At 43.7% G+C, this 21,335-nt stretch overlaps 1 protein-coding gene and 1 long non-coding RNA gene across 8 annotated transcripts; one reads left to right on the plus strand and one right to left on the minus strand.

Moving 5' to 3' along the window:
* The first annotated feature begins 1,662 nt into the window (after nucleotides 1-1,662).
* On the plus strand, nucleotides 1,663-20,273 carry LOC308527670. 7 transcript variants are annotated; one of them, XR_013996638.1, is made up of 12 exons: nucleotides 1,663-2,396; nucleotides 2,554-2,614; nucleotides 3,038-3,157; nucleotides 4,050-4,178; nucleotides 7,251-7,311; nucleotides 7,939-8,079; nucleotides 9,626-9,678; nucleotides 10,785-10,944; nucleotides 12,390-12,610; nucleotides 13,815-13,985; nucleotides 15,649-16,007; nucleotides 16,853-20,273. It is a non-coding gene; the product is annotated as an uncharacterized lncRNA (long non-coding RNA). The 7 variants fall into 7 exon arrangements; XR_013996640.1 differs by lacking the exons at nucleotides 1,663-2,396; nucleotides 2,554-2,614 and having other exon boundaries at nucleotides 2,963-3,157; nucleotides 4,001-4,178; XR_013996641.1 differs by lacking the exons at nucleotides 1,663-2,396; nucleotides 2,554-2,614 and having other exon boundaries at nucleotides 3,075-3,157; nucleotides 10,743-10,944.
* Nucleotides 10,260-15,803, minus strand: LOC308527667 (guanine nucleotide-binding protein subunit alpha-14; the record flags this gene model as incomplete). Its single annotated transcript, XM_081103073.1, has 3 exons — nucleotides 10,260-12,556; nucleotides 13,382-13,535; nucleotides 15,675-15,803. 3 exons carry the CDS (start codon nucleotides 15,801-15,803, stop codon nucleotides 12,366-12,368), a joined length of 474 nt encoding a protein of 157 aa, XP_080959199.1. The 3' UTR covers nucleotides 10,260-12,365.
* Nucleotides 20,274-21,335: the final 1,062 nt, after the last annotated feature.

A 21,335-nucleotide genomic window follows, 5' to 3' on the forward strand; every position in this document is an offset into this window, starting at 1 on the left:
TTTTGGTTTATAAAATGTTTTCCTTTCATGGTGTGTAAAACCAGGCATCAGTGGGACCAGAAAAAGAATAGAAAAGTTCGATCCACAAACAGTGCCCCAAAAGGCCACAGGATATTAACTTGATGCATTTCAGCCTGCCTCCTACTAAGCATTTTACTAGGAGTGGAGACAGAGGTTCTTCTTTGAATTTGCTTCAACTACCTTCTCTCGGATTCATCATACAGGTAGCAAAGGCCCTTAAAAATAGGGAGCTAGTATACATAGGCTACATTCTTCCGGGGCCAAACTGCTCATTCATTGGAGGGTGCTATAAAAATGCCAATGCAATTTAGCTGAAAATAATTAGATTTCCTCATTTCTGTGGGATTCAAGTAGGAAATGTAGATAACCTGCATTCCTTATGCAGTATTCAATACACAATTTATTCATCCTGATTTTCTTCGGTGCTACCCTGTTTATCACTTAAAGCTCCTTTCCATATTCTTAAGGGAAGCATTTACCCTCTTGGCCACCCCTTTGAAATGATGCCTTCCTGCTAATGCTAACCTAATCAAGTGGGCATTAATCTGTTAAATTTATTATGATTCTTGTTATCTACATTTTTGATAATTGGCTGTTAGTGCAGCTATTAGTGCAGACTTTCCCCCCGTACTTTTCTGCCACAATTGGTATAAAGTAGTACTTGTTTCAGGGCTCTGCTTCAAGCAGCTCAGCACACGTACTGAGAAGATACTGGGTCTTATGTGATTTGTTGCCCTTGAGTTGGCTCTGACTCCTGGCGACTCTGAATGAGTGATGTCCACAGTGTCCTGTCCTCGGCAGCCCTGCTCAGCTCCTGTAGACTCCTGCCTATGGCTTCTTTTATGCAGTCAATCCGCCTACTTGTTCTTCCTCTTTTCCTGCTGCCTTCTGTTTTCCCCAGCATCATTGTTTTTTCCAAAGAATCCTGCCTTCTCATGATGTGCCCAAAGTAGGACAGTCCTACACTATTACAAACCTCCTTCATGTTTCTTTACTTGAAACAATTTTTACTTTATTGCCTCCTTTGTAAAATAAATTGTTCTATATTGTTTTTTTAAAGTTTTACTTTAGAATTACAAATTCATTCTTTTTTAAAAAGCGTTATGACATTTTCCAAAAAAGATAATTTTGGTTACCCGAAGAGCTCTTTGAGAGGTGTAACTTCAAACTTTATCGATTGATAGGAGTGTGTTTAAATTCTTTTTACTTTATACAAATACAAATTATATTATAGTTTAACACCTGCTATGATAGACTTCTGTCAACCTGTCACCGAGCACCATTCATTTAGTATTGTTCTGCTCCCTTAATAATGTGTTTCTCCTAAGGGTGTCCTTGCAACAAGAAACCCTGTGTGAGTGATATAATAAAAAGTCTAATAATCATAACTGTACTTAAAGTAGAAAATGTTGGAAAACCTCAACGTTTCTTAATATGCTATCATACCACCAGCATCCCATTGGCTACCCCAAGGTTACCAATTTGGGGACTGAAAAACATCCAAGTGAAAATGTAGATGACATTGAAATGGCAATAATTTCATATCCATACTCACAAACTATCAGAAATTGTATCTGGGGCTTGTTGCAAGGTCAGATAGATTGTCACAGACTTTTTTAAATAGTCATATCTGGATGTAAATATGTATAGTACATATAAAAATGAATTTTTCAGGGAATGTGCACTTTAAAACATTAATTTTTGTATTAATCAAATAGTGCTTCTTTGGAATGCTTATTCTTTGGTAAAATACAGTCATTGATGATGATAATTTGTTTATTAAATGGCTCTTTCTGTATCTGCAGTATTTCCTTCACTCTTGTGTTCCTTATCCCTTTTATGTGGGCTCCTGGCCCGATTGCCTGTTACACAGTCTCTGCTTTGCTTTTGTGCATTCTGATAAGATAGTTTATAAACACAAATGTTTACAATGAAGTTCTTCCTTTTGAAATTGATGTCCTTTTCCCCCCTTTGGTTGGCTATGCTCACTAATGACTAATTTTTCTAAACAATAATTATTTCTTGCTATTGGTAGGATTAAATTACTTGGTCAGGTGATTGCCCGGTTTAATTATGTATATCATTTTTAAATAAATTAAGTCAAATAAAGATTTCTGGTTTTTCAGTCCTCCTCTGTTTTTCCTTAACTGGATTGAACTAGAAATATTACCAATAATCTTTTCCTTGCCTACCTAAACCCTACCCTCTTTGGGGCCTAAATAAGTGTGGACATCTAACAGATTGCCAAGGTCCTGATTTTTCAGTCAAAGCCAGCGACAGCATCCAGCCCAGCATGATTGTTGCTGGCTAAAAGCTTGAAAGCATCAAGACTGTGCCTCTCAACCTCAGAAAACTTCAAATGGCTCATTTCCGCAGTAAGTAATGAGTATCTTCCAAAAGAAGGGCTAGGAGGGTATTTTCTTCCTGCATAATTAACATTGACAGAAATAGTTAATTCACCTTTGATATGGAGAGTTCAGCCTTTTCCTTAAGAAGATTCTTCACTACCTTTGGTTACGATTTATTTGACAGCCCTCCTGCGCTTACAAGTGATCAAAAGCCATCATCTTCTCGCATGCTTTGTCAGCCAAAGGTAAGTTAAAAATAACAATAACTTGATGCTAGAAAGTGCCTTAAATTTTTTGAATTCCCCTCATTACTGATTCTTTTGAGCCCTTTTCCTGTTAGTTGGGCGATCAGAAGCAGTTCATGATGTTTAGTGCATGGTGCCCACCCCCCTCCCTGTACCCAGCATTGTCTTGCTTCTTGTTTCTGTTTCTAGATATCCTTAAGAGCTATTTTCCCATCTTTGTTCTCTCATGCAAATTTTCCTGGTTATTTCTGGGCCTTTACTATTCCAGATAAAACTTTTACATCAGTTTCTCAGGTTTCACAAAAACTGTTGCATTTGCATTCATTTCTTGAAGTTTATAAAGCTTAATGTTGCGACAGTAGGATCACTTGCTATCAGCATAATTCCTGTCTCTCCCAACATTGATGCTCTTGCCTTTAATAGCCTCCCACTTGGAAGAGCTCCAGCAGAATGAGAACCCGGCTGCCCTAACTGCTGCTAGAAGACTTAGCACCGTTCCGGGAACACCGACACACTGTTCCACAGCACACCTCACTAATCTGGGTATGTCTTGTAGACTGATTGGAGATAGTACGTGTGATACCCTAAACCCCACCTGATGTGCTTGTGTGTGTGTGTGTGTGTGTGTGTGTGCGCGCGCGCGCGCGCGCGTGCACACACACACCTTCAAGTAAAAAGCAGAAATATCTTGGGCCTTTGGTGTGAAGTACTCTGCACTTTCCAGGCGACTCTGCTTCTTCTTTTCTGAGCCAGCTAGTCAGGGAATTCCGACACTAACATGATGAATGAATGCAGGCTTGCCCTGAAAAGGAGCAGAATATACCACCTCAAAAATATGCCTCTTTGGCCTAAGGATTTTTTGAGCTGATTATTTTTAAGAAACTGTAAACACAGCTCTGAAAACCTAGTAGAAGTTATCCTTTTGTAAGAGAAATTTACATTTAGAAGAGAAATCTCATTTCTAAAGGTGTCTCCCTCTGTACCTGGAGGAGGATGACTCTAAATCAAGAAACTCTTACCAGTGGAGAAGGCTCCAACTTAAATCCGCGTAACAACCTCACCATTGTTTACTGTGCTTTTCCCAGTAACCTCCCTTAACTGGTCTCCCCCCTGCCCCCACAGCCCCCACCACCCCCCAGCCAACATCTTTCTTGTGTCTTTAGCTGAAGAAAGTAAGGAGATGGCTTGGGCCATTTTCGGGGAGTTACTCAATTTTCCCAGGTATCTCTCATGTATAAAGGAGTTATAGGTAGATCAACCTATATATAGCACAGGGGTACATTATTAAACTTCTGTTTTTCTCCTGTTAATCTTTTATTAGGCAGGGATGGGGTCTCAGTCAAGACCTAAAAGGGTAGGGGGGGAATCATTTTTCCTCACATACAGTTTGGCAACTCATGAGGGGACCCTCTGAGACGCCACTCTTGCTCTGGAGCCTGCAGACAGGACCCTGGAACACTGGCAGAAGCAGCCCAGGATAAGAAGCCTGCTCTCTCGAATCTCTGTACTGCCCCATGGAGAGAGGACGGGAAAAATCATCTGCCCGTTCCTTCCCATCATTTAGGTAAGCAGGAAACAATATTTATATGAACTAGTCCCTTGGGTATAGATGTTGGTACAGATTTTATTATACGCTCGTTTTCTATTGATCCCTCCCCTCCCAGAGATGTTTTCTGTTATCTCTGTCTTTTGTGTTGTTTGTCATAAGGAGGAAAACCATAGGCCAGATGAGGTTTTCCTCCTGTCTTAATCTATGTCTTAAGAACTTGGCCTTTTGACCAGTTCAAGAATACTCTGTGGTCTCCACCAGCCGGAAGATGCCAGTATGGGCTTGTCTCTGGCAGCCAACCGAATAGGCTGGGAATCAGACACACAACATGGTAAGCAGCATCCTCTTGGTCCCACAGTGCCAGCTCTCAGGAGAGTTTACAACGTCTTATGGGGTCCCGGTCCACAATGGGCCTTTTTGTCTCTGGGAGTGAACTTTTGGATCTTGTGAGGGCTGCATCTTTTGCAACCTCTTTAGGAATGCCTCTTGTGTCCATGGTTAAGTCATAAAAAGGCTTATTGGTTTGAGTTGCTATTGAAATTAATATACCATCAAAGATCCTATTTATCAATGGCTAGGCAATGGATCCTTTAAATTGAAGAAACTTCTATAGTTAAAATTTTAATGTTTTAGAGAGCTTGCTTTCTAAACATTTGTACCTATGGAATGAACAAGTTGAAAATAGGACATGAAAGGATATGGCATCCAACTTTAGGGACTTTCATAACAAGATGAAATTACACTTTCAGAAGATCCTACAAGATTTAGAATAGAGAGAGATCAGTGGCCATTCACAAGCCCACTCACAGGAGCCTTGATGGGCTGCTCAGGGGTGTTCATCCCACCCATGATTATACTGTAGGTAGCAGACAAGCCAGGCAGCTCCTAGGGAAACACCCTCACAGAGGAAACAGAGGACTGAATGTCTCCCAGACCCTCCTACAAATCATCAGGAAATGGATCAGCTGGAAGGCAATGTTCAGGGACTGATAGAAACCAATGTTTGTAGACATTGTAAAAGATTGGGTCACTGCTAACCGAATTGTCCTGCCCTTAAGAAGAGGAAAAAATTAAAGGGTAATGATGCTAGATACCTAATACTTGGAAATACACTTGATTTATGGTTAAAATTTTGTAACAGTAGCAATAAGGTCTCTGTGTGTGTGTGTCTATACATTTATGTATGTCTATATATGTATATTGTCAATATGTCATATTTTTCTACCTCCAGATGGTATGGCAAAATTAATTTGTAAAATAGTTCTATTTATTTGGCTTAAAAATGTGCACTTATATGAAATAAGTATTTCTAGACTCTCAGAAATATGGAAACAAACCCAAACAGTTTCTAATATAATGATCTGGGGAAATATTCTATAAATTAAGTTGGTTTAAATCAAATGAGCATGTGTTCAGATTTCTCAGAATTGGATATAATGCAGACATACAACTTTTATTCCACCAAGGTTTATTAGTCAAATAGGAAATAACACCAAAACTCCTTAGAGAAAACTGGATACTTTCTTTGTGGTTTTGAGATGTAAATTTTCTACCCCCATCTTCTTTAGGACCTGAGAGCCAACTCTTTGAAATACAAATTTCCTTTTCATCTGAAGAAAAAAAAACTAGAAATTTTTAGGAGTAATCTAAATATGATTTTTAAGACCAAGTGAATTAAATAGATGTAAGTGCAATGAACTTTAAATAATTAGGACGTTTCAAAACACATGTCTACTTAAAAATAGCTTCCAAATCTGTTTGGTAACTTGAACCCTTAAAATTTTGCTAAGTTAAATGATGGAAATTCATTCAATATGTAGATCACTTTCAAATAAGATAAAGTACTAAAACATGAATTACTGAATATAGTTTCATCTACTCTTGGCTTCTTATTACAAAGAAACTAAACATTTCTGGGTCTGTGAGTAAACATGTCTTGTGCCACATTGAAAATTGTACTACGAAGAAGCATATGCTTCAAGAAATTAGGAAATGCTAAGAAATTTGCCAATTTACATAATGGTGTGTAGCAGTTCAAAATTGCTAACTTCTTGGTTTTCAATAGAAATTAAGATTTCAAAGGTTGGGAATTCTAATTATTATATGTAATTAAAACTGTAGAATTAGTAAGGGCAACATCTCTGTATGCATGGAAAGTAAGATGTGTTTTGGTTAAAAAATGTACCAGGTACAGAGATGAATTTTTGTTAAGGGAAAGAGAGTAATTTTTCCTGAAGTACAACCAGCTGTTTCAAAATTGCAAAGAGGAGGATAAAGGACAAAATAATGGATTATAGAAAGTTTGGAAGTGAAAGAGGGAACCTTGTGTTATTAAGGTAGCTAAAGTGGGATTAATTTATTATAAGGGTTTAACCTATATTGCCCTTAGTATATACCTATATTGCCCAAAAGCAGTCAAAATGACTGCATTGTGAAAGAATAATATCGGAGCACTCTTCACTTATGTTCCTTAGCTTTTCCAATAACTCACTTCTATTCGACATTTCTTTCATGAATTTAGGGCACAAAAGAAATAAAATAAACAACTTATTAGAACAAGTATCACTGCATAAAGATTCGAATAACAAGTACTAGTTTAGCTTATTGAGCAACTGCAACTTATCAAGTATCAACAATTTATCATGTACTTGTATGTTATCATGTGACGGTAATCGAAAAAAAATGAAAACTGTTATTTCAATACAGAGCCAAACTGGTCATATAAGAAATTTACTCAATTCAATAATAAGAGTCATTTGATTATTTAAAATTTCCCAAGCAGTCAAAATAACTGCTTTTGGGCAATATAGGTATAACACACACACATATATATATATATATACACACACCCCGGAAATGAAGGAGGGGGGAGGTAACTACAATTATTAATAAACGCATTTATATGTTATACAAAAAGTCACAAAATTCTAAGACATTGTGTCCTTATATACATAATTGTTTTTCTAATTGAAATTAAAAAGCAGTCAAAATGACTTCCTTGGGCAATCTAGTGTTAAAGATAAGCTTTAATATCAGTAGTGTACTTAATGTAAAACTGAAACTTTATTTTCTTCCATCTGCTCACAGGATTGTCTTGGACTATTGGTCTGCTCCTGATAGAAGATTGTGAAGGGTTTTCCACTTTTAGGTAATTTGCCTAAGAAAGCAAAGATTTTGTGTTTTACTAAAATAACTAGAAGCCCAGTACACGAAATTCGTGCATGGGGCGGGGGGTGTTGTCCCTCAGCCCGGCCTGCACCCTCTCCAATCCGGGGCCCTCAGGGGATGTTCGACTGCTGGTTGATCAGACATCCAGGACCACTGGCTCCTAACCACTCACCTGACTGCCTGCCTAATGCCCCCAACTGCCCTCCCCTGCTGGCCTGGTCACTCCCAACTGCCCTCCCCTGCCAGCCTGGTCGCCCCTAACTGCTCTTCCCTGCTGGCCTGATTGCCCCTAACTGCCTCTGCCTCGGCACCCACCACCATGGCTTTGTCCAGAAGGAAGTCAGACATCCAGAAGATGGCCTGTCGACCCGGTCTAATTAGCATATTACCCTTTTATTAGTATAGATCGTGTGCTTCATGTTATCTTTATCACCCAGTTTTTGATTACTTAAGAAAACCAAGTCTTCTCTATAATAAGTGCTAAGTTTTGCTCACAACTGTGTAACTTTCATTTGCCTTTAAAATATTTTATTGTCACTTTGGATAAATAGGTAATTAAGTATCCTATGTAACAAAAGCCTAAAATGCAAATTGTCCTCTCCACCAGGAGTTTGATAGCTTGCTATGACGTGCACTAACCACTAGGGGGCGGCGCGGACCATGGCAGGTGTCGGGATGCAGCGCTGGAGGCACTGCCAGCCCCGATGGGCCCTGACGAGAGCGGGACTGAGGCGGGATGGTGGATCAGGTGAGTGGGCGGTGCCAGGCCAAGGCGGGTATGAGTGAGGGCCTGATCGCCCCACGGACGGCAACCACCAGCAGTGGCAGCAGGGGGCGGAGCCACCACTCAACTCCCAGGTACTGAGGGAGCCAGGTGAGGGGGCCCAGCCTCGATCAATTGCCCTGCAGGTGGCAACCAGCAGCGATGGCCAGCAGGCCCTGATCGCCTGATCAGGGCCAGGCCCCGGACTGGGATGGGGAACTGGGGTGGGTGGCAGTGACCAACTTACCATGGTGCCCGAGCAAGGGATTGTGACATCTCACCAGCTACCTGGGGGCGGGGTTTACAGGGACAGAGGTGTGGTGAGAATGCGGGGTGTCTGCCCAATTCACTCTTACTTCCCCAACTACCCTCCCCCTGAACGCCAGGGCTCGTGCGCCGGGGTAATCCCCACGCTCAGGTACCGGGCGCCTACAAAGAGCCTGCCCTGCACCCGCGTGGCCTCTTCCGGGTGAGCTGGGCCGCAGCCACTGGGACCAGTTGGGCTCCCTGTGGGCTCGTGCAGAAGCCGGTCTGCGAGGCAAACCAGGAGAGAGCGTACTGCCCACCCGGCTTCCGTGCAGCACTGCTGGGTGGCCCAGAGGCCCACACTACTCCCTGACTCGAGGAGTCCGGCCGTGCTCACCACATCTCCACGTGGGGACTTGGGCACCGTGACTCAGGCGGAGGGGGGGCACGCAGGCACCTGGGAGCCCAGGTGCTGCCCAGAGCCCAGAGGTCAGCTGGGACCTGCCCTTCCATGCCAGATGCTCGCACTTCAATCACTAGCCGGGCCTAGGGACCGCACCAGTGCACGAATTTCATGCACTGGGCCTCTAGTTGTTTCATAATGGTCTATGATCCTACTGTCAAGTATCCAAAACTTCTGATATTTGGGGAAAAACTGAAAAATCAAATTCTATATTAAGTTTTTTTTAATTTGAACTTGGAACATATCAAAGGATCCCTAGAACATCTCAGATTACTCTCTCCTTGAAAAAATAAAAAAAAAAGATACTAATTAGGCTTTTGTTGTATAACATGGGCAGAATTGGTACATAAGTAATGCAAAAATATTTTAAGTTATATTTGTAGGGAAACATGTTATTAATGTGTTCCAGAAATTGTATGAAGTTCCTGGAAATCTGATATGCCCTAGTATAATGTTATCACTTATAACTCTAGGTATTTTCATAAAATGTATTTCACAGAAACAACAAATGTCCTCAGCTCTTTAACTATGGCCATTTTTAAATCTTTTGCCATCTATAGAAAGTATTGTTTTGCTTTTGCAAAAGTGTTTCTTCTTCAGGGAGATTCATGGAAAGGACTCTGAAAAGGACAGGTTTCTGATAACTTTCAGATCATACCACTGAACTGGGTAAGAATTAACCAAGAAAATTCTAAGGAAAAAGTGGATTCAAAAAACTTCTCATAAAATATCAAGATCAACACAAATTTATTATCTAGGACTGAATGAAAGAATAAGGATGACTATAATTTTTATAACTTTTTTAATGTTTTGTTTTTTCAGGTTTAAAGAAACTTTCCTTTTCTGCTAAACTATCTATGACTTACAGCAATTTGGTAAGTACACCTTTGTGAACAAGATGAAACAATTACTCATTTCCCTGATTCCCCCAGAATTTGGAAATTCTGAGTATGTATTTTGTTTTCATGAACACATAGATTTTTGCACAAGTTAAACAAGAATCTGTTCTCCTTATAAAAGGACACAATTGGAAACATTGTTTTTAGTACCAAGGCTTTGACTAGAACGTCACATTTGAAAATGTGCAAAGAATCATGCATGACCAGGCAGTGTTGAGGAGTTTCAATAAAGCCCGTTGGAAAAGCTTCCTGGCACCTTGCTTATAGGGCTGCTGTCAGCCTTATCGGGTAAGAAAGGATGGTCACTTCCTGGCAGGTGCAGGAGCATCAGGATATATTGGGGACCTTGATAAGAGAGGAAATAACCCAGACATAGTATAGGTTATTGCAGGTGAAGTTTGAGGCCAAGACCTTGGCTTCCTAGCCTTGAGAGGATTTTAAAAAGTCCTATCTGAGATTCCTTATGAAAAGTTACAGCAAAGCAGATTTTTAAATGCCTATATCTGGTCAATCACTATTCTTGTTGCACTTATGTAAACCATCAGACCAAGTTTATTAAGACTAGATTTATTTTGCAAACAAATTAGTGTACTTAATTATCTTTGGTAAACATGGGGATAATGATTATGGAGAGAAAAATGATGCTTCAGTAGAAACTATAACGCATCTTGGGATGTCTGATTCTAGTCCTGCTAACTGTCTGAGGTTTCGTTTTCTACCTGTAAACTGGGCTGGATCCTGAGTTCTAGTTTCCTCAGGTAATCTGGCTACAACTCTACAAATTAGCATTTCCAATTTTTCCCCCCACTCTATTGACTTAGAATCACTAAGAACAAATTTTATGGAATTCCTAGAAATCATGCCAATTGACTCCTGTTTGGACACTCCCTGTGCCTGTTGTGTGGGCCACTCAGAAAGTTGACAGAACACCCGGTGGCATCAGAGACATTCAAACTGCAAAAGATGCTTCATCTAAAGACCTTATGACTGGCTCAGAATGCGTTTATAATTGCTCCAACTATTACCCTTTGTTTCCACAGAAACACGTTTTATTAAATATCTTGAGTGCTCCCACCCTATAGGCCTCACTTCGGGAGCCCACCTGCAACACTGCCTCCTGAAATGAGACACAGCCATTTAACTGAACGGACCTCTTCTCAAGATTAAGAGACCCATCCAAGGACACAACCCAGCTATTCATCAGCTCAGCCTCTGGATGTTGTTTCCTGTGGAGGGTCAGAGGTAAGACTGCAGGGGAGCAGAGTGCACCACCCAGAATATGCCGCTTTGGCATAAGGGGGTTTTTTTGAGCTGATTATTTTTAAGAAATAGGAGACATAGGAAAACTGTGAAATGTAGAAGTAGGGACCCTTTCATAGAGGAAATTGACATTTGTAAGAGAAATGTCCATGTGTAAGGGTGTCTCCCTCTCCATACCTAGAAGAGGACGACTCTACAGTAGATGAAACTCATAGAAGGCACCAACTTAAATCTGCAAAGCAACCCTACCCCGTTTACTGTGCTTTTCATGGTAACAGGCCTTTCCCACCCACCAACGATGGTTTGGGCTATTTTCAGGGAGTGACTCAGTTTCCCTGGGTGTCTCCCATGGTTACAGGAGGCAGGCATGTATTAATCTTTTCTCCTGCTAATCTCTCTCCTATTATAGGAACAGGTCCCAGCCCAAAACCAAGAAGGTAGGGGCAAAATTACATTTCCTCATCCACAAGGACATGTAGGAAGTTTCTGAGTAGTTAACTGTTAGGTGACAGCATTTTTCTTTTTAGGAGCAGAACCATGAGCTCAAAGAAACACAATGTACAATGCTAATGGCAGAATGGTGTATTCTTTGCCTCCCCAGAAAGGCACGGCCCACGTGGTGCAGATAGCACATCTGTGATGGCCATCAGACCTCTGGCAGGGTTACATTACATTGGTTAAACAGTTGGGGCTTTTAGCCATTTCATAAGTTTATAAGGCCTGGTCATATACACTTTTCACCAGGATAACATGGGTGCTATGTGGAGCCCATTTACCTTATGTCAGCTTTGGCTTCATGGTGATCCAAATGTGGAAAACCAAATTAGATACCAACATAGTCATTAATTTGACTTAAAAAGTTAGCACAAAAAAAATAACCGTTTTAAAAAATCTTTGGTAGCATGTTAAAAGCATCACACTTTTCAGCATACAGAGAGAAAAACAATTTAAAATGGTCTCAAAATTACAAGCTATAATAAAAAAGCTTAAAACTTATTTTTTAAACAAAGTTATGCAAATTAATTCTAGTGGTTTCAAGGCATGATCTCTAAATTAACAAACACACTTAAATTTATTTCTTTAAAAAAACAGTAAATTATGATGGCTTTTAAAAAAATTCTATAAAACCTCAAATTCAATCACTACACAAAATCTTAACAAGTCGAAATATAAAAACAATTTTGGAATCAAGACTTTGAAAAAGTTTTGCTAAATTCAAATGTCTTACAAGCTCCGTGGCCCATCTCTGTCCCTGTGGCCCATCTCTGTCCCCGTGGTCTGCAGGGCGGACTTGGTGCGGTAGTGCCCCGGGGGGCTGGGATGGCGCATGTCAGAAGCTCTCAGAAGGAAAGCGAGGGGCTGGTGAATCCCGTCTCTGGTTGGCGAGGTGTGGGCAGCAGCATTTAGACGAGGTTGAACTCCCTCAGGTTCAGCTGGAGGATGGTGTCCTTGACGGCAGCGAAGACAAAGCGGATGTTCTCCGTGTCCGTGGCGCACGTGAAGTGGGAGTAGATGACCTTCTCCTTGTCAGGGTTCTGGTCCTGATAGAGCTTCAGGATAAAGTCTCTGGCGGCTTTGACGTCTTGCTTCGGTCCTGGTTCCAAGCACAGTTAGAGGGATAAAGAAGAAAGATGCCACTCACCACCAGGTACCCCCCCCCCCAAATTAATTCCAGTGTCCTCTTGTTCTTATTTGGGATCTTTCATTAAGCTATCTTAGTTCTAGGAAATAGTTTCCCTGGTACCTAAAACTTGTATTTGAGGCAATTTGTTGAAGCACAGTGTCCCAAGTTAGCTTTCTGACTTGGACCCCTTTTGAAGAGAGATCACTCTTACTAACTCAGCAGTAAGCTAGGAGAGGGAAGAGGAAGAATATGGGAACTAACATTGTTAGGCATCCATGTCTGATTTTAAAGCTCGTGGGTGCTATACTCCATGGCCAACACAGTACAAGGAAAAAGGAGAGTTCTAAAACACTGCTCCTCTAAATATCAATGTCAGACTTAGTAATATTTGAGACCTACGGTACCAAAAATCATTAGCAGTGGGTCACGAACTCCCCTGCCTTGTATTGATCATGTAGACGAGGAACCTAGTGTCCACCCTGTGTCTGCAAAGGAGCTGCCACACTTTAACCTACTCATAAGAAGTGTCAGGTGCTCTGACCAACTGGGAGTGCAGTCAGTGGTAAGTCAGGCATAGTCTCTGCCATCAGGAGCCAACTGGGGAGAGAGGGAGGTGCACCTGCTGGGGATGGGGTGAGGGTTGAAGGACTTGCCTGAGCTGGGGAACAAACTGGAGTTAGCAAAGGGCTAGCATGTGTGGAGGTGGGAACGGTGAGGAAGTCCATTAGAGGCAGACCATCTAGTCCCTGGGAGCCATTAGAACTCGGTACTAATGTCAGCAAGGTGGAGACCTACCCGTGTATTCTGGGAAATAGCTAATTAGATGAGAGTACATGATTTTCTCTTCCAGAAGATCCTTCTTGTTTAAGAACAAAATCACGGATGAGTTCAGAAACCAGGGATAGGTGATAATGGTTTTAAATAAGGCTTTGCTCTCTTCCATGCGGTTCTAAGGGAGAGAAGGAGGCACTTAGGGTTAACTAGAAAGAAAAGCAGTACTTGGAACACATGTCACATCACTGGTTCTATCCCTCTTCCCCCTTCCCCAGCTGGAGTCTGGGGGTCACTGTCCTTGCCAGAGCTGGTGAACACCCCCATCCCCACCCTCTCTAATCACCCCTCAACTCTAGCACAAATTAACATGTAAGGTATCAGAAAGGCTTTTGTGCAACGTGGAAAAGGAAGGTTCTTGCTCAGATTTGACAGAAGTTTTATGTGTCATTATTAGGATTGTTCACAGCGTCAGCCCTGGGACACCCATTCTATTGGGTGTAGCCTCCACACTTTGTGTCAGAAGTCGGGGGACAAAGAGAGGAAGACTGGCTCTTCAGCAGGGCCACCACCTTTAGAAACGCCGGAGAGAAGGGGCCCAGCGCGCGTGTGCACACGTCCCATGCAGGTGATACTGGTGTGCTGGCAAGGGGAGCGGGGCTCTACTGTATGGGTGAGGAGACTTATTTACAACATTTAAATACTTTCCCAAGCCCGGATAGTAGTAGGACCTGGTGGAAATTATGCAGGACAGTAAAATAGTAACTTCCTGATTTATGGAGACCAGACAGGGCATGTACAAATCTTATCTACGTTTGTGCTCAATAGAAACACTTGGGAGGGATGTGCCATAAGTTTCTGTTTTCCCACGACTCTCAGAAACATGGGCTCATAGTCCTGTTCAATATATTTTGAGGGATTAAGATATGGAATTTATTGCCAGACAGGAAATCCCTCTTGCTTTTAAAGCTTAAAATTTATTATGATCTTATCAATAATAACCCCTAAGAAACTACAACATATGAAAACAATGATGCCTATACAGCACAATGAGAGGATGCAACTCATGTCTACAACCAGAGGGAAGAGTCTAGAGTGGAAACCACTTTGTTTTTCTCCAAATACCTGTGTTTTTTAAGAGAGGAGAAAATGTTCAGGTTTTTTTAGCACATCAGGCTAAAGTTCTTGTCCACCTGACTAATCTTTTGCGTTTCCTGAGACAAATTTGGAGCTAATTTTTTCTATTGATAACTCGCGGACTTTCCTTTTAAAAAATTTTTTCCACTGAAGAGCTAAGTGGCAGCCAAAGCTTCTATTCTTGTTTGCACAATGACACTAGTAAATGGGTTGATCGTCCACTAATTAGCTAATGTAACTGTACTCCTTAGAGAAAATTCTGCTTTCAAGAAACACAAGATATTATTTGTTCACGGTTATTATCTAATCCTAGATAGAGCTCTTGACTAATTTACTTTCATGCCCTAGAAGCAAGAGGCATTTTTCGACAGGGTCAAGAGGTAGTGGGGAAGACAATGGGAGGATGAGGGTATCCTGCAGAAACTGCCCCATCCTCACAGAGAAGTGCCTGTGGTGGTCAGTGTCACTGGCCAGGCAGCGTAGTGGACCCCGTGGAGGGCACTGAACATCTGGCGGGGTGGGTTAGTCCCAGCTGCCCAAGCTCGTGCCTTCCAGGAGGCCCCCAAACAGCCAGCCCAGCTGGGGACTAGGGGAGGCCCTGCAGGTGGGAATGCCTGTTCTCGGGTAAAGTTTGCTAGAAGTAGCATTGGTCAACTCTGACTGCACATGAGCATGCCTAGGGGACTTGGAAAAGATACCTCAACTCCAACCCAGAAATAGGAACCTCTGCTGTGGGGTCTAAAGGATGGTACTTTTTCAAAACTCCCCGAGGGCTTTCAGTGTGCAGCCAGGGCTGAGAGGCTCCACCGCTGGAGCACATTCGATTAGATGCCACGCTCAGGCCGCACACTCCATCCACCAGGCTTCTCTGTCAGGTACCCATGGAGTTCCAGTGGCACCCAAGTGTAAGAACCAGGTTTCCAGGTCAGTGATCCTCAAACTTACGTGTTTACAGGCATCACCTGGAACCTTGCTAAAATGCAAATTCTCATGTATTCAGTCTACATTTCTAACAAGCATCCAGGTGATGCCCGTGCTTCTAGTCCACACACTATACTTTGTGTAGCAAGACAATTTAACATCAGGCATAGAGTCTAATGGCAGATCCAGCTGGCTTTTTGCAAACTATAAAAATAGGTCTCTGTCTTCCACAGCTCCCCACACTCCCCACCTGGCATACCTCATTGTCACACTCAGCCAGGACCTGGTCGTATTCACTCAGCGCAACCAAGAATATGATGGAGGTGACGCTCTCAAAGCAGTGGATCCACTTCCGCCTTTCGGATCGCTGGCCACCCACGTCCACCATCCTGTCCAACAGAAACACAGGTCTCAGAGGCTGGGTCCGTGGCTCTGGAGGAGGGCGTGCTCATTCCACCATGGAAATCAGTACGTCTTGGCTTCCTCTGTGATCTTCAGGAGTGAAAAGGGGTCCTGAGACTGAAAGGTTTGAGCACCACTGCTTTCGACAATGAGGAACCACCAGGCGTTTCCCAGCAGGGGAGGATGGAGTGTAAGTGACGTTACTGAAAGCAGGTGCAGAGGTCACTCAGGGTCAGACGCTGCAATTGTCCAGGCAGAAAGCACAGGCCTCCCCTGGGCATTGCTCTACCCACTGGAGGGCCAGGCACCAGCCACCAAAGGGGCAGAACGGCAGCCAGTCTTCCAGGTCCACTCAGCTTCCTCCAGGCCTTTGCTCCTTCCTGTATCCACAAATCCTTTCTCCATTAGGTGGATGCTGCCCCTTCTTCCCTGGAAAGATGTGTAAGTGCCCTCTGTTGCGCATGGGAAAGATTGCAGGGCCTTGTCGCCATAGGATCGATCCCACGCTTGAATGCTACATCCAGGGGTCAGGCAGGCCTCTGCTACGTAGATGTATTCTCCTTGGCCAACGTAGTGTTTTGAAGAGCTTTTGAGTTAACATTTAAAATACCAGCTGTTTCACTTAGAACATTTGTTATCTAATTGGAGGATCTGGTCACAGTGAGCCTGCATTTTGTCCCCAAGTGGCTGGCGTCCCTGTGTGGCAGCCATCCCTTTAGACAGGGCCCCTCGCCCTCCGGAAGTGCATGCTATTCTATAGACGTGCAAAGGCCTGCCTGACCCCTGACATCTTTCCCAAATGGGACAGAGGGCACTTACATCTTTACGGGGAAGAAGAGGCAGCATCCAGGGTGAAGAGAAAGGTGGGTTCCTCTCTATCTAGCACTTGACACCAACCACAATTCTAAAAACCCTGTGATGGAGAGGGCCCATTGCCCTGAAAGATAAGAACCCTTTGGGGGACTTCCAAACCTGCACAGATTCTTAATGGACTGTACCAGGGGGACATTCTTACCGAAAGATGATGTTTTCCAGGTCAAACGGATACTCGATGATGCCAGTTGTGGGCACGCGAACACGAAGCACATCTTGCTGCGTCGGCACATATGACGGCAAGGCGATCCGGTCAATATCAGTCAGGTAACTGCAATATCAGAGAACAAGTAGCTGAGACTCATTTTACAGAATGGAGAAGTGTTCATCCCACTCCAGGAAGTCACCCCAGCTCAGAGCCACCCCTACTCAGATTCCTGGGGTCCATCAATGACTCTGAGAGCCAGCCCTCCTGCAATTGTTTCAGAAGGAATGTGGAAAGGATCCCACATGAGCCTTCGGGAAACCTGTGGATCACTCTATCACTTCCAACTGGTTCTAGCCCATCACTGGCCGGAGGAAGAGGAAGTAGAGTCTAACCCCCTGCCTTCCAAAGGCCCTTCCCCTCCCACACTCATCCTCAGCCAAGAACATTGGCTGAGGCTGCTGCTCTCCGGCACTTTGCTGAGTGAACTGGAGTTTTTAAGAAAACACAAAGCATAAGACAGGCCAAAAGGAAGTTCAAAATAACAATGAGAAAGGTTTTCCTGTTACATGGGGAAATTAAACATCTAAAATAAACCAAAACTTGTCTTGGGTTATTTTTGCCATATATGAAATCCCTGAGCTTACAGTATATCATTTTTCTGAGGTAAAATAAGAGGGCACTTAAAAATGCCTTTTTTAAGGCTTAAAAAATTTTTTTTGAGTAAAACAACTAACTCAGGCCCTGGTCAATGACAGAGTTGATTCCGAGCCCAGCAGCCTACTGCAAACTACCCTGTGTCCCAATAAGTGACCCCAAGGCTAATCGTCACTGACTTCCATATGTGTAGTTTTTTTACTTACACATGTCTAGTTCCACCAGAAACAAGACAGGTGTAAGTAATGTTCCTTGACATCAGAGAGCACTGGTTGTACCTGCCACCCTCACCAAAGTGCCTGGTCCATGGCAGGCACACCTCACATTTTGTGCAGTGAATACCTGTCCAAATAATCAGACGTGACCAGCAGAGCAGATGACAACCACTGACCTGGCCTAAGAAAATGCATAGATGTCTCTAGTCTCCCCAGTTCCAAAGGCGGGGCAACTGTCTGCTGCAACTCTGTCCACCAATCTAGTCACTTTCAATGTTCTTCTCATACTTGCTGCCCCAGATTTCAGGGGTCCGTTGAATTTTATGGTGCCTCCAATGGGTCTTTTCCAAATGGATCCACATCAAGAGCCTCAGCAAGTGATGCTAGGCTCTGTCCAGGAAGATGCCGGGACGCCATGGCCGACCAGGCTGTCCCTGACTCCCAGCTGTCACCCGCAGGCTGCCCTCCTCTTTGGGAAACTGCCTTCTGCCTCTTTTCTGAAGTTCCAACACCTTAGCGGGACTCCTTGTATTTCCTTTCCTGCTTTGCACATAAATGTTCCTGAGCTCAGATCAATTGTGCAAACCTGGATTAATGGATTAAACATTCAGCCTGGGACCAACCCCAAAGGTAAGATTTCAGCTTCCTCTCCTGCTCACTGCCTGGTCCAGGTGATGGGAGTGGATCCCCGCCGCCCACACACACACACCAGCTCCGAGGGCAATGACAGCACCTGAAGGGAAGGGGACGTCTCGGGAAAGGACTTTGGAGCCCTCAGAAGATGGAAGGTGATATGGTCCGAGGGGTAAAGAGCTGAGCTGCAGGAATCGTCTCTTGAAGGACTAAGATTCTGATTGTCCAGTGATTTGTCTGGCTGAGGCACTGCCTCAGGAAATTCTTAAGAAAATGAAATTCTGGTCATCTCCCTGGGACCCTTTGCATGCAGACCTATGTAATTTTTTTACTCTAAAGATAACATTTAAAACTTGAGCTTTATGGATAAAAAAGTGTGTAGGCCTTTGCAAGTTGTTAATAAACCAAGAGCTCCCAGATGGAACTTCCTCCCTGGGTCTTGCCCACTAGAGGGCAGCACATGACCAGCCACTGCCGGCCTATAGCATTGAGATCTAAACTGATTTTTAGATTTTAGGGTAATTGGACCTTGGGTCTACTGATCAGGAAATCCGAAGGCAAAGAGGTGTGGAGAGGAGGAAAGTAGAAGCCAGAAGCAGATGCAGTCCTCCTCTAAGATCATTTCAGCACCCCAAATGAGATCAGTTCCACCAAGGGAACACCACATTTGCTTTTGCCTCATTGAAAAGGACAGAGGCTCGGGACATGGCTGGGACAGGTGGGTATGGGCAAGGAGAGAAATCTGGGATCCACGGGAGACTGACGGTTTTAGGTGGGAAGCTTCTGTGAGGTACACGCAGCATGCTTGCCTGAGAGCGCGGGGCAGCCTGCTGAGGCTCTGTACTCACTATTTGGCAGAGTCTGAGAGCTGGTACTCCCTCCTCCTGTCGTAACACTCCTGGATTCCTGGGTCCAGCCAGAGCTGCTTGATGGCCTGCACCTGGTCCTCGGAGAGCGCAGAGACCCTGTCTACTTCCACGTCTCTGATTAGCTGGGCATTTTCCTACTCAAGGGAAAGAGAACTTTTATTAAGCAAAGGAAAGGAAGCCAACCCACTGGGCACAAGGCTTGCCCTGCTTTGTAGATCAGGGACATCTCCCTAGGTGCTAGGGTGGGGTAGGTGCCCTCTGCGGGGCCCTCTCGTTGCCATGCCGCACAGCCGCACGGTGAGGGGAGCTGATGTGCCTGCCTCACTCAGTGGAGGGAGCCACACACCCAACACCTTTGGCTTTCAGTCCCAGCAGTACTTGGAGGCCAGTTATACCAGTTCCGTATAGAGAAACACTGACCAACTGAGCATCATGGGACTAACAACTTGACTGTCTCTTTAACATGCTACTTATTTGAATATCTGCACAGCCAATTTAAAAATAACCATTGTCATTGTTGGTGATGTACCAAGGATGGGGTGGAAGAAATGGGTGGAAGCAACCAAGGAGTGTATTCTTTTGAGAACTGAAAAATAATAACGCCAACTTATCATCAATCTACTCTCTTTTTCCTCCTCTTTAAACATTTTTTTAATTGATCTTATTTTTCAGAGCAGTTTTAGGTTTATAGCAAAACTAGGTGGAAAGTAAAGAGAGTTCTGATGGAGTCTGCCTTTTTTTAAAATTCTCATCCAAAGATGTTTTTATTGATTTTAGGGGGGCGGGGATAGAGAGAAACATCGATTGGTTGCCTCCTATACATGCCCCAACCAGGGATCAAACCCAAGACCTAGGTATGTGCCCTGACTGGGAATCAAACCTGCAACCTTTTGGTGTATGGGTGATGCTCCAACCGACTGAACCACTTCACCAGGGCAAGTCTGCTTTTTATTATCATGTGTCACTGGGAAAAGCACTCAGACAAAAACCCCCACCCCAGGCCACTGATTACTATACCGTTATTATGTATATAATTACCATCATTATTAAAGAGTCATTGCTCTAATGCTATTGCCCTGTTATTTCAGTAATTCATTATTACTGCAATTATTACTATTACAGAAGTTACCATGTATTGCCCACTTACCATGTGCCAAGGGTTCTACATACATTATCTCATTTAACCAATGGAAGGATAGCACAAAACCAGAAATCTTTCCAAATTTCAGCAAATGAAAATGATAAGAAGGTTGGCCTGCCCTCACATGTCCACGTGCTGGTCCCGGAGACTCAGCATCCCATCCTCGGCTGCAGTTTGCAGCAGACCAGAGAATTCTGCCAAGAGAGACAGGAGCCGGCCCCTTCTTCACTCTCCCATCCTGCAGAGTCTCCCAGCAATTACATCACGCAGAGCTGGCTATTCACTGGCAGCTCTGAGTCAGCAGAGCATCTGTTTGGCAGCTGTGATCTCCTGGAGTATATATGGTACCCCCGGAAAGGTTGTTCCTATCTTCCATTGCTCATTCTCATTACTAGTCCAACAGGAAGCCAGAGAGCAGGGAGCTCTAGAGTCACCTGCTCAGGCACGACCGAGGCTGTGATGAAATCAACATGACGGCACCAACATCCATCACAGGAGCGGGAATAACTCTCGGCTCGACTGCGGGATGCTCGGGCAGGCAGGGTCTCCAACAAGGTCACGGCAGGATGGCGTAGTGGAACGTGCCGGGTGGGGAATCAGGACCCTGGGTTCTAAGTTGTGCAGGTGGACCTTTAAGGACCCCAACAAGTCATATGCCTCAGTATGTAAAAGGAGCCAGTGATTTTCAGGGGAACCTGATTTATAAAGTATCACCCAAACGTAAGTAGAATTAACCTTAGTATTACAGCGGATGCCTAATAAATATTTCTTGTGTGCCAAACAGATCACATTGATAGCCCTGAAACCACTACTTCTAACTCCACCCACTGGCACATTTGGCATCATCTGCCCTGTTCTCAGCCAGAGAGAATGACAAATGGAGAACCTGGGCAGCGTTTATATGGAGCAGAGGGCTGTCTCCCACTTCCTCCGCTCTCCACCTCGCTCTCCCCAAAAGGATCAGGTGGTCTCTTCTCACCCTCTG

The sequence above is a fragment of the Myotis nattereri genome (assembly GCF_964212035.1).
Source record: "Myotis nattereri genome assembly, chromosome: 12".
Classification (NCBI taxonomy): domain Eukaryota; kingdom Metazoa; phylum Chordata; class Mammalia; order Chiroptera; family Vespertilionidae; genus Myotis; species Myotis nattereri.